The sequence below is a fragment of the Chrysochloris asiatica genome, unplaced genomic scaffold (genome assembly GCF_000296735.1).
Source record: "Chrysochloris asiatica unplaced genomic scaffold, ChrAsi1.0 scaffold00065, whole genome shotgun sequence".
Lineage (NCBI taxonomy): Eukaryota > Metazoa > Chordata > Mammalia > Afrosoricida > Chrysochloridae > Chrysochloris > Chrysochloris asiatica.
In genome coordinates, this window is record NW_006408583.1 from 12,095,788 (window position 1) to 12,108,165 (window position 12,378).

At 41.8% G+C, this 12,378-nt stretch overlaps 1 protein-coding gene across 2 annotated transcripts in view; it reads left to right on the forward strand.

The window, feature by feature from the left end:
* Nucleotides 1-1,292: 1,292 nt before the first annotated feature.
* The window catches only part of PSIP1 (PC4 and SFRS1 interacting protein 1), a 43,426-nt gene continuing 32,340 nt past the window's right edge, over nt 1,293-12,378 (forward strand). The window contains exons 1-3 of one of the 2 annotated variants that reach the window (XM_006864481.1): nt 1,293-1,475; nt 1,944-2,139; nt 5,194-5,270. In XM_006864481.1, coding sequence (XP_006864543.1) covers nt 2,068-2,139; nt 5,194-5,270 — 149 coding nt within the window. In that variant the 5' untranslated portion in view covers nt 1,293-1,475; nt 1,944-2,067. Of the gene's footprint in view, nt 1,476-1,943; nt 2,140-5,193; nt 5,271-12,378 lie in introns of those variants that run through there. The other variant, XM_006864482.1, reaches the window with a different exon arrangement.

Here is a 12,378-nt window from a genome sequence, read left to right on the forward strand (position 1 = left end):
CTTGAGGTTAGCAGTAAACTTATTATCTTCCATGGCCACATCAGGCCTTCTCAGTAGGCACTTGTTTTGTTGTTGCTGAATGCAGAAGCATACAAAATTAAAGATTTTTATTTTCAAAATGCCTTACACATTTATTGGCAACCTGGGTGAATATTAAGGGGTAAATAAAATTAACCGTGGTGACGTAGTTGTAATGCAGTAAAATATTAAAGAATCAATTTACTTAAGAAGACTGGGCAAAACGTGCTTATCAGCATATTAAAACATTTATTATTGTAAAGTATGAAAAAATAAAGATCTTTGAGTATATTAAGATAACGCACTTGAGGTTTAATAATATTTTCACATTTTAACCCCTACCATTCTACTGTTGTCGTTAAGTGTCGTTGGTTCCGACTCAGAGTGACCCTGCATAGGGTTTAGGGAGGAGTAGCTAGAGAGTCTGAACTGCAGACCAGCGGCTCAAACCTACCTTGTGGTCTGGTGTTTATCCCACAGCTGAACACCAGGACTCTACCATTCTACTAGGGAAAGAAAATTTTAGATGCAGCTCAAATTTAGCATGGGCCCAAACCCACATCCTATCTAAAGACTTAAGCTTTCCTGTCATTATTTTCTAAGCTTCACATTTTGCATTCTTTAGGATTGCCTATTCTTAAGCATTGTTGGTGCTTTAAATTTAAAAAGCAATGCAATGGGGCCCTCTCACATTACAATATCAGGGAAAAGGAGCCTCCATGGCCCATTCAGCGAGGTGCAAGAGGCCTATAGACTGCAAGCCCTGTAATTGTCTCATCCTCATATTTCATCTATGGGTTTTTGTATGTCTCCTGTTTTTCTGGGCTGTGCAAATCGCGCAAACGCAGCAGTAAAGCCTCCTTCTCCAGAAATGATGCAAATCCAAATAATTTAGGCTGCCAGGTTCTCTCTAACACACAGCCTAAGGCTGGAGGCCCGGATACCCGCCCCCAAGCCAGGTCGACAACAATCGTTTCCTCCCTCCCCGCCTTTTACATACAGTACACATACAAATACACACACGCAGCGCGGCCAGCAGGGGCGGGCCAGGCGCTACCACTCCGCAAGCCACAGGGGGAACCGCAGAGGCCCGAGAGCCTCTGATCCAGTCTTTAGTTTCTTCACAGCCGTCTCTTTCTCCATCTAGAGGCAGTTGCTTGGGTAGAGCAGCGAATTTGGCGCTCTAGGGTCTTCAGAGGCTCCGTGGCGGTGCCACACACCTTAAATGGGTGCTGCTTTCTCCCCCATCCGTAGGTGAGCAGTTGGTTCCGACCCAGTGCTAGCGGGAGCCGAGCGGGAGCCGCGCGGGAGCAGCGCAGCGACGGCGGTAGCGGCGGCGGTTGCGTTCCGAAGCCGTTGAGACGCCTCTGCGGCAGCTAGTGGCGCAGGTGGCCTGCGTGGACGCAGGCAAAGGCGGCCAGCTCGCCACCGTAGCCTCCGTGCCCGTGGCCCGGCAGGTGAGCGGGCGGGGAGACTCGCCCCGCCCCCCCCCTTGGTGGCCTCGCTGCTGGCTGGAGCGGGGAAGTGGACGAGGCCGGGCTGGGGCCGCGAGCGACGGGAAGCCGATTGAGGAGGAGGGGGTGGTCGTCCTTGCACGGAAGTGGGGCGCGCCCCTGCCTTGAGCTCTGGTTTCTCTTCCTCACACCCCCTCTATTGGGGGCCTAAGCCCTGCGAATAAAAGCCAGAGGAAGGATGGGTCGCGAGGAAGGGGGTTCTGGCAATGGGAGCATCCCTGCCTCAGGTGGTGGCGTTACCCGCCGTGGGGCCTGGAGGGGGCGCCTAGGGGGCTGTGCAGGCCGCGTGATCGGGGGAGGGGTGGAGACAGCTCCCCCTCCCCTAGTGTCGCCCCCCGCCTCTCGCCTCCCCCGCGGCGCGCGGCCCCTCCCCGCGGAGCTCCCCTGACGCCCTCCGTCTCCCGCTCGCAGGCGCGTCGCACGCCCGCGGCATCCCCTCCTCCCGCCGGCTCCGCCTCACCGCGCGCCCGCCGGCCCGCCAGCCCGCCGCAGCAGCTCCTTGTTGGGCTCCGGACCCCGGCGTCACCCCCGAAACATGACTCGCGATTTCAAACCCGGGGACCTCATCTTCGCCAAGATGAAAGGCTATCCTCATTGGCCAGCTCGGGTAAGTGATTTCTCTCCTTGGCGTTCAGCGGTGCCATCGTCACGCTCCCAGGCCTGTTTTCTAGCCCAGCCTCCTCGCCTTATTTCCTTGCTTGTCTTTTCTTCCCCTCCTTTTGTCTCGTGTATCTTGACCATTTTCAGCTGGTGTACCCAGTGACTCTCCCATGTAATTATGAAAATCCAGGTGATTTACATACTTGCGTATTTCCCAAAGGCTTGTTTTTGACAGGTTTTTTTCATAGGAAGTATTCAAAAGGGATGCCAATTAATGCTGCAGAACAGATAAAAATAAGCACCTAGGTCCGTCAGGTTTAAAAACGAGGGAGAAATTAGCATTTCCATAATTTTTATTAAATGCAAAATACGGAATCCATGCAAATTATCCACAAACACTAGGAGAACCGCTAGAAACTAATATGTGATTAAATTGAATTTATGGGATTTTCATCCATACCTCATATGTTGTGTAACTGATCAGATCTACTAGATTTGTTAATAAAGAGACTTGGGACTGGATAGTGCTGAGAACTGACCCATAAGTTGGCAGCAAAGAAGGCTCTGAAAATTTGTCGCACATTTTTGTTGATGAAATCTGCCTTATGACCTTGAAGAAGTTGTTTTTCCTATTGGTAGTTTTCTGTTGTCCAAAGGAAGAATGGGATCAGATGCCTGGGTTTCCCTGTGGTGATGGAGAAAAGTGATTAAGGACCCAGGAATTTTGGTAAAATTTAGGCAGACACGGTCTTAAATAACTCAGTGTCTTTTTGTTACTTATGATGGGACCCAGATTCTAATACATTGTTAGGAAGGACCCAAAGAAAGGTTGCTATTCATGGTGTTGGAGAAACTAAACAGTATTTTAAAAGTCTATAAATGTGTGATATATAGTGTTTTTTTTCCTAAACCATTTTCTACTAATTCTATGTTAAAGGGGAGAATCTCTTAAAGATTTTAAGTATGGTAGTTTCAATGATAATCAACTGGGAAGAAGAATGGTAAAAAAATGACCTTTAGATAGAAGCATGGAAGGAGAAGTTTAGTGAGCTTTCCCAGTAAGATGTCTATTTTCCCATCTAGCTCTTGACAGATGCTGGCTGGCAGGTTTCCTTACCCAACCTGAAAAACATATCCCCCCAGTCTGTCAAGTCTACTTTAATCCATGTTCATAATCCTGGTCTGCACATCTTTCTAACATTATACTATATTTCCTTATGTGATAACCTTTTATCCTAATGCTTTCATTTTAGCTTCTTTGATTTCTAAATAGATTATAAGCTTCTTGAAGGCAATAGACACAAATGGAATTTCATTGCAGCCTTCACAGTCTTTAGTACATAATCAAGCAGTTTTACAACACACTGTAGTTGATGCTTTAAATAGATTCTACAGAAACTGGGTGGGTTTAAGGGCCTTTCAGAGTCCTTGCCCAGTTTTACCACCCACCCTTACTATGTGAGGTGTTAGAAAATATGATAGAGCTATATTCAGATTTTTTTTGCCACACTGTAGTCAAGCCAAGTGGAAACATTAAAAAATTTCTTTTCTCCCAAATCATCCTTCTAACATTCCTCAATGTATTATGCAAAAAAGAGTTAGTGCAGCTGAAAGGAAAATAAAGGAGCCTTAGCAAAACTCTTATAGAGTATTGTAGATTTAATTGGAATGAGAAGTTGTGTATTCTCTTCCTCTTTTTTCCTTAGAAGCATCTGAGCCTGGGTTTACCCTTTCCTGTTTGCAAGCACTACATTCCTTTTTCTATGTTCAGTCATATAAATTGTAAGTCTTGATTTTAGAATTTAGAATATGTATTGAAAGTAATAGGCATGAGAGTGAGATCCTTTGTTTCAATTTAGACTTTTACTTTCTCTTTGTTCACATATCCCAAAGTTCATCAATTTTTAAGCCTTGCACATTTGTATATATTATCCTGTACCAGTAATATCATTCTTAAAGTAAACTTTAAAAATATACCTAAGATTTAATAAATTTTCTAGGTACACAGACTTCTAAAGCTGTTTTGCCAGTAGAAAATCTTGAACCTGGCTGAGAAAATATCCCTTTTCTTAAAAACTAAGGATTTTTATAATTCTTGGAGGCTCCACACAAAGTTGAAGTGATAAGCATAATCTTTACCACATAGATCATTGAAATTAAAATCCTAGAGGGGGTTAGGTGTTAATTCTTCTAATGGTCAGAAGTTTCAGACTGTCCTACAGATAACCCTCAGTCTTATTCAAGAATTTGAGTCGAGTTCAAAGCAGAAAGTAGGAGGCACTCTGGTGTTGGCTGCCTTAAGTAAATCAACTTAATTTTTTTTTTTTAATGTTCCCCTTTGAAATTATGGAAATTATGAAATTTAAAAAAGATGTCATTGAGTTCCATGTAGATAACAGTACCTTTATCCCTGAGGTCTTCCTTACTTTTGTTAATACAAGTATTACAGTTGTATTAGACATAAAGGTACCTGCTACCTTAGCTTTCACTTTAACTAGAAGGATCAAAATATAGGAGAAAAGAATGGGTAACCTTAATGTGAATCAGACATGTAGGCAAAGAATCTTAGCAGAATTATGTTTCAGACTTTGGGAAATAAACATTTATGTTGCTTTCACAATTCATCTGTTATTTGTATAGTATCTTTGTATAAGTTTCATTTAGGTTGCTAAAGAGGTTCAAATTCCTCTATCTAAAATGTTGAGGGCAAAATGTGTTTCAGAATTTTTGGGTTTTAGAAAGTATTTTATTGCTGATAACGTCTGAGGGTTGTACATCAGAATGGAGCACACTGTTTGCAGAGACATATCAACATGGGGTGGTGGGGTAATAGAAATAGACTCATTGTTTACCCAGGTTCTGTCACCATATGAGTTTTGAAGAAAATGTAGATTTTCAGAGCTTGGATTTCAGAATTTGGGATTGAAGATTTTGAATCTGTCCAAGTGTAGTTCATTTTACTTACATCTGGTCTCTTGTGGATCTCTTGTTCTCAGTTTATTTAGTTGTGTTGAGGTATGCGTGACTTAAAAGATTTTAATTTTTCTGATCTTTCTTTTAGGTAGATGAAGTTCCTGATGGAGCTGTAAAGCCACCCACAAACAAACTACCCATTTTCTTTTTTGGAACTCATGAGACGTAAGTCCTTTTAGTTCTAAAGACAAATCAGAGTTAATTTAGTTTTAAAGGCAAATCAGGGTCATTGGCTTAAAATAAAAGACATGGGGAAATAGTAAAGTTACAAGGAATATTAGAATCATTTTCTATACAATGAGCTATAGAAAGGGGTATCTCCCCTTTTTGTTTCATCTTTCAGGCAGAGATTTAAGACACTCTAGGTTTAACTTTGTGTGAATTAGAATATATGCTTCCTTAACCATTGAAGTATGATTTCTGTGATCAGAAGAATGACTGATGAATGACAGTATATAAGGGAACTTTTAGAAAAGGCACTCGTTATTTAATAAAAATACAAGGACTGGGCTTCATGATATTACCAGTACAGACTGTATATTGTGAGAAAGGTGAGAATATGCAATCTGGCTGTTACCCTCTATTTCAATGGTCCCTGGAAGTGCTGTTGAACTCCTGGTATGGCGTAGTAGGATCAGCACTGGACCTAACCACAAGGTTGGCAGTTCAAACCCACAAGCTGCTTCTCAGAAGCCCTATACAGAGTCACTCTGAGTAGGAACCCACTCGATGACACTTAACAGAGTCACTGTAAGGAGTCCTGGTAACTTAGTGGGCTGCTAACCTCAAGGTCACCACTTTGAATCTGCCAGCTGTTCTGAGTTAGAAAGCTTGGCTTTTTGTTTCCCTAAACATTTACAGCCTCTGGATCCCCTATACTGATACTCATTGGCACACAGCAGCAGCAGACACTGAAGATGTGCTGCCCCTGGTGGACACATGGTCAGAAAAGCTATTTGGTGAAGCAACCCCTACCCCGCCCCCCTTCCAAATTGCTATTGAATGTTGATTGGGTAAATGGGAAAAAAATCTAGAGACCATCTGAATTTTAGTTTTTGGACTTGAAGTTTTGAAGAGCGGCTGAAATGGCAAGATTTGATTTAACATTGTTAGTTACTGTTTGAAATTTGAGAAAACGGTTATAACAGTTACCTAAATATAATTTGTTTGCCCCAAAATTCATCTGTTTAAAGTACAACCTGCGGAGTCCTGGTGTGGCGCTGTGGGCTAATGAGTCAGACTGCAAAGTTGTTTGAACTGCAAGGTTGGTGGTTCAAACTTAGCAGCTATTCCTGAAAACCCAATACAGGGTTGCTATGGGTCAGAATCCACTCGACAGCACTAAACAACTGGGTTTTAGTATACAAGGGGTCTTTAAAATTTGTGGAAGTTTTTCATTCCATTTTCTCTCAGATTGAACAGCTTTGTTTGACCATCACCATAATCTTAATTTGAGAATATTTTTTAGAATCCTAAAAGAAGCCTCATACCCATTAGTAGTTATTCTATTCTCACATTCCAGCCTTAGACAACCACTACTCTACTTTCTCTCTAGATTTGCCTATATGGGACATTTCACATATAGAATATAAAATACTGCATAGTTAATTTCTTTAAAAACCAGCTTTTAAGTCCAGAATTGGCTTGCCTTCACTATAGTTTGAATTGTGTTCAGGTAGGTATGTTTTGTACTTTATAAGATGCATGGTGAATGGTGTGATTCCATAGGATAATGTACTATTTTTTAAAAGTTCCAGTTTGTGATTTGAGTGAAAGTTTACAGGGTAGGTCATTAGTTTTACAGTCAACAAATCATATACTTTGAAAAAAATCATGTAATGATTCTAATCCCATCCATGTACCATGAGTTAACAGTATTTCTCTATTCATTTTAGCTCTTTTAAAAAAAAACAAAACATTCAGGCATGTATAATAATTTATACCACCAAAGGGCACATTCTTCAAGGCTGCCTCCTGGCCACCAGCTCTCAGTCCCTCTCTTCCAATGAATCTGGAGTCCTCAGTTGCTCCCTCTCTCCATGTCCCTATCTCTGGTGTTGCTGCTTCTCTAGATAAGGTCTCATTCTGCTTGTGCTCTTCTCCCTTTATTGTCCTAGGGTCCTTTGTTTCTGGACTGTAAGATTAACTACTCCCTCGTTTTTGTTAGAAAACTTTCTACCTTTACAATTGTGACTGTCTCAATTAGTCATGATAACAGTTACTCACTGTTAAATCATAAAGAATCTTATCCCCATCTCTCTTTACCAGACCCATCTAGACAAGATGAAAACTATTCATTAGGGCCTCTTTCCCCACACACTCTTAAACTAAACTCTCTCTTGAAACCTTGTAAGCCAGTCCCTTCCTTGCCTTTATGCCCCCTCATGTTACGTAGCCAATGTCTCCAGTTGCTTGTCCCTATTTACCCTGTACAAAGAGGGGGCGATAGTATTGATACTTGATGTGAAGACTCCTTCCCTCCCTGATGATATTTTGAGATACTACCTCCATGAGTATATATCAAGTTCATCAAATTGTAAGAACTACCCTCGTTTCCTTTATCAAAAAAAATTTTTTTTATCGTCCTCTAGTTGGGTTCTGATGATCAAGCCATCGAGGGTAGGTAAAATGGGTACTATCTGTAAGTTTGGGTGTTCTTGTGTGTCTCCCCTCACTTCATATCAGCTCTATGATTCAGTCTCAGCTCTAACCGTCTGTGGCTGTGTCCTTGTCCATGGGCTTAGGTGTCCCCATGTCTCACCACACTTCCGACCAACCAGTCCTACTCATTCATCTCCAGGTCAATGGAAGTCTATGGAAAGTGGTTGAACTCAGCCCATTTCTTCATTGCTGCCTTTACCCCTCTTCCACTCACAAATATAGCCAGCAAGCTTACATGCCTGCTTCTTTGTTGCCTTTGAGTTTCAGTCTTAGAGGGGGTTTAACTGGATTGTTTGCCTTGATGGCTTCCCATGGAACAACTTGCTTATTCTTACAGTAGCAGCCAGTCATACTGCCATTTTTGTTTTGGGTTTTTCCTGATAATCTTTCTTCGAAGATACATCTTCTGGTGCTAGCTGTTCTAGGTTGGTCCGCTTGTCTTTCATAATGGGAATGTCCAACCTCAGAAGGATTCTACCTAAGGTCCTATATACACTGCAACGGCTCCACAAGAGGTCTATTTCACTGGGCAAGTTGTAGAACCCCTTTTAGGTATTCCAATCAGTTACCAAAGACGGGCTTAACAAGTTTTCTATAATCAGGTTTCCCCACATTCCTTTCTGTCCCACTCAAGTGTCTATTTTACAATAGTAGATAAGGGAAACCAATATTCATGAGACAGTCATGCATCTTAGTATTATTTCCCCTCTTTAGACTATGCCTCGAACCCTGTGTCACAGAGCCCTGGTGTTCCATGGTTGAGCATGCATTACTATTTACCTTTGTCCCATTTAGCCCATGTAAACCTGTCTTAATGTTCCCCTGTCTACCTTGTTCTTCCACCCCCTCACCAAACGTCCCTTGTTTTTTTTAATGTTTTATTGTGAATTATGTGATAGTTTACATGGGAGAACTTTAGCTTTACATTCATCCTCCTATCGTATATTCTTTCATTGCCATGGTTACAATTCCCTCCATGCATCATCAACCAACCAAAGGGTATACCTTGCAAGCCTGTCCCCTCATCCCCCATCATCAGCATACAGCCCCTCTCCCTCTCTGTGTCTAGAGTCCCCAGTCACTCCATCTCTCCGCATCATTGTCTCAGCCTCTATCTCTGGTGTCACTCCTTTTCTGGATAGGGTCCCACACTCCCCTCTTCTCCCTTGATGGTTCCAGGGCCCTCCACTCCTGGACTGCAAGATCAACGACTCCCCTTCTTTTGTTACAAAACGTCTACCTTTTCCTTTCCAACACTCACAGTCAGTCCTGATGGCAATTATTCACTATTGAACCACAAGTGTCTTATCCCCATCTCCTTTCATCAGCCTCGCCCGCCCATACAGATTGGATACTACTCAGTGGAGGTTGTACCTTCCTCCGTGCCCTCTGGATCTAGGCTCCCTCTTAAAAGCTTGCAAGCCAGCCACTTCTTGCCTTGGTAGCCCCTCCATTTTGGGTAGCCAATGTGCAAGTTGCCCATTCCTGTCAACCCTGTGTTACCAAGGGGGTGCGAATGATCCTTGCTGTAAAGATTAATTCCCTCTTTTGAGCTACTACCTCCATTCAGCAGTAATTCTTGAGCTTACTACATTTTATGCAAATAATGCTGAAGTTATAAGATTTTTTTGCAAATCGCACAAACCTCTCTGCCATTCATTAGTTTATGATTCCCTTGTTTTTAAGGTTGGTTTTTAGAACAATCTGATAATTGTTTTGACTTTTGACTCATCAGAAATTGGGACTGGTAGTTATTTGACCTTCACAATTTGGATTTTGTGTAAAGGGGAGTTAATCTTAACAATAAGTGGGGATGGAAATGGGACAGGAAGAAATAGAAATCTGGAAAAGGGCTAACATAACTGATATATAGGTTTTGTTGTGTTAGGTACCATTGAATTGGTTCTGACAAATAGTGACCCTATATAGGGTTTCTAAAGGAGCTCTAGCAGCATAGTTGTTACGAATCGGGCTGTGAACCTCACGGTCAGTAGTTTGAAACTACCAGCGGTTCCGCGGGAGAAAGATGAGGCTTTCTGCTCCCGTAAAGATTCACAGCCTCGGAAACCCTGTACAGGGTCGCTATGAGTTGGAACCGACTCCTCGGCACACAACAACAACAACAGTAGGGTTTCCAAGATGTGCCTGGTGATCTTTTAAATTGTAAAGTTGTAGCAGAATATTTTTGTAACAGCATGCTTTCCTGACCTGAAAACATCTGATTCTATGATGACATAATCATATTAAATCTTATCCAGCAATTAAGATTTGAGTATTAGATAGCAGTGAGCCCTTATGCATAACAACTAATGCATACCATCTTAAACCTCACTCTGGATTTCTAACCTCAAATGTTTTTCTCCTCTAGTTTGGGAAGAAATTAACATTGAGTGAATTCATTGTTATATATCAAACATTGGTGTCATCTTGATATTATATATTACAGTTCACCCCTCTCCCCTTTTTCCAGCAAGTATTGTTCTTTTCCTTCAAATTGCTCCCCATTCTGTTTACTCACTCCATCTCCTCTGTTATAACTCAGACCCATACCCTAGTTACTCCCATAAATAGTGGGTTCTATAAAGTACTGGATTCCTGGTGTGGCGCTGTAGAATCAGCACTGGACTGTGAACCACAAGATCAGCAGTTCAAACCCATCAGCTGCTACTTCAAAACTCAACATAGGGTTGCTGTGAGTTGGAGCTGACTTGGCGGCACTTAACAACAACAAAGTAAAGCACTGGACTGCAAAGTAAAGTGAATCACAAGGTCAGAGGTTTAGACCTGCCACTTGCTCCTTGGAAACCCTATATAGGGTTGCTAGGTGTCGAAACTGACTCAGTGGCAGTTAAAATCTGTAGGATAAGCACTGGACTGCTAACCAAATGGTCAGCAGTTCAAACCCACCAGCCACTCCTTGGAAACCCTATATAGGGTCTCTTAAATAGGCATGGACTTAAGGGCACTTAACAATAACAACTACCCTAACTTAAAGCCTGAGTGGAACAAATTGTTAGAGCTTAATTGCTAACCAAAAGGTCAATGGTTTTATCCCACCTAGAGGAATCGTGACTGAAAGGCCTGGTAATCTTCAGGGAGGACACAGACTCAAACCCTATGGAGTACAAATAGACTGTGCCATAGATGAGATGATCACAATTAACCCTGCTAACCATTTTTCAAAGTGGAATCATCAAATCCTATCACCATCATTCCCTTTCATCAGATCTATATGGAAAAGAGGAACACTATTCAGTGGGGATTTTACCTAACCTCCCTCATTCTGAAACAATAAGTACAATCATGAAAGCTTTTAAGTCAGACACTTGATGTCTTTATGTTAAGGGTAGTTGAGCTGCTTCTGACCCATAGCAACCCTGTAGAGGGTTTCCAAGTAGCAATTGGTGAGCTTAAACTGCCGACCTTGTGGTTCAAACCAGTCTTGCAGTCCAGCACATTAACCCACAGTGCCGCACCAGGACTCTGAGTAGATTCAGACCAGCAATCTTTCAATTAGTTTCTGATTGCTTAATGGTTTGTACCACCTTGTGACTTGTAAGCACTAAACAGGTGTTGACTATTAATACGAATGAAAAACTTTTGATAGTTTTATTTCACTGAACAAGACTGAGATATATAAATTAAAGGTAATATTGCCTATTACCTTTCTAAGACTTTTTTAGTTGTAGTGTTTATTGTTTTGGTTTGCAGTTTGACTTCTAATTAATTACCTTTGTTAATTGAGGGAAGGAATACTCTTAACCAAGATCTAGTTTTTTCCTGTAAAGTTTTGAAAAATTTAAATGAAGATGGTATTTTGCTGTTTTCTATTCTCTCTTGTGCTTGATTGTCCTAATCAGAAAGGTGTAATGTTCAGTTTTAGGAACCTAATAGATCACATGCAGTTTTGAAACCTGGTTAATTTATAGTTTCAGGAGTGAAGGTGAAAGAGGGATAGTTTACTAATGAATGTCTGACTCCTGGTGTGGCACTGTAGGGTCAGTACTGGACTGCGAAACATAAGGTGTCAGCAGTTCAAACCCACCAGCTGCTATATAGGGTTGCTATGAGTCAGAACTGACTCCAAGGCACTTAACAGTGAATGTCAGATTCTCTTGTAACCTGTCTAGAAGAAAGGAATAATAAGCCATAGAGTAGACTGTTTTCTTCTATACTACAACCGCCCTGCTTGTAATTAGTGTGGAAATTTCTCTCAGAAGCCTTATTCTGAATTGTGAGATTTGGTGTTGTGTGATGTCCAGTCACATCAACTCAGAGCTACCCTGTGTAGGAATTCTGAGGCTGTGAATCTTTGCCAGAGCAGAAAGCCTCTTACTAATGACGAATCCACTAAGCAACCAGGCTTCTTGGTCCAATAACAGAAAATTGAGTACACAAGGGACTTCAGTTTGTGGGAAAATTTCACTATCTTTTTAATATATTTTTTAAGTGTTTTGTGAATTTTATAATAGTTTACATGGGGGAACTTTAGTTTTACATTCATTCCATCGTATATCATCTCACTGCCATGGTTCCAATCCCTTCCATGCATCCTCAACCACCCAAAGGGTATATCCCAGAAACCCGCTCCCTACACTTCCCCCTTCTCCCC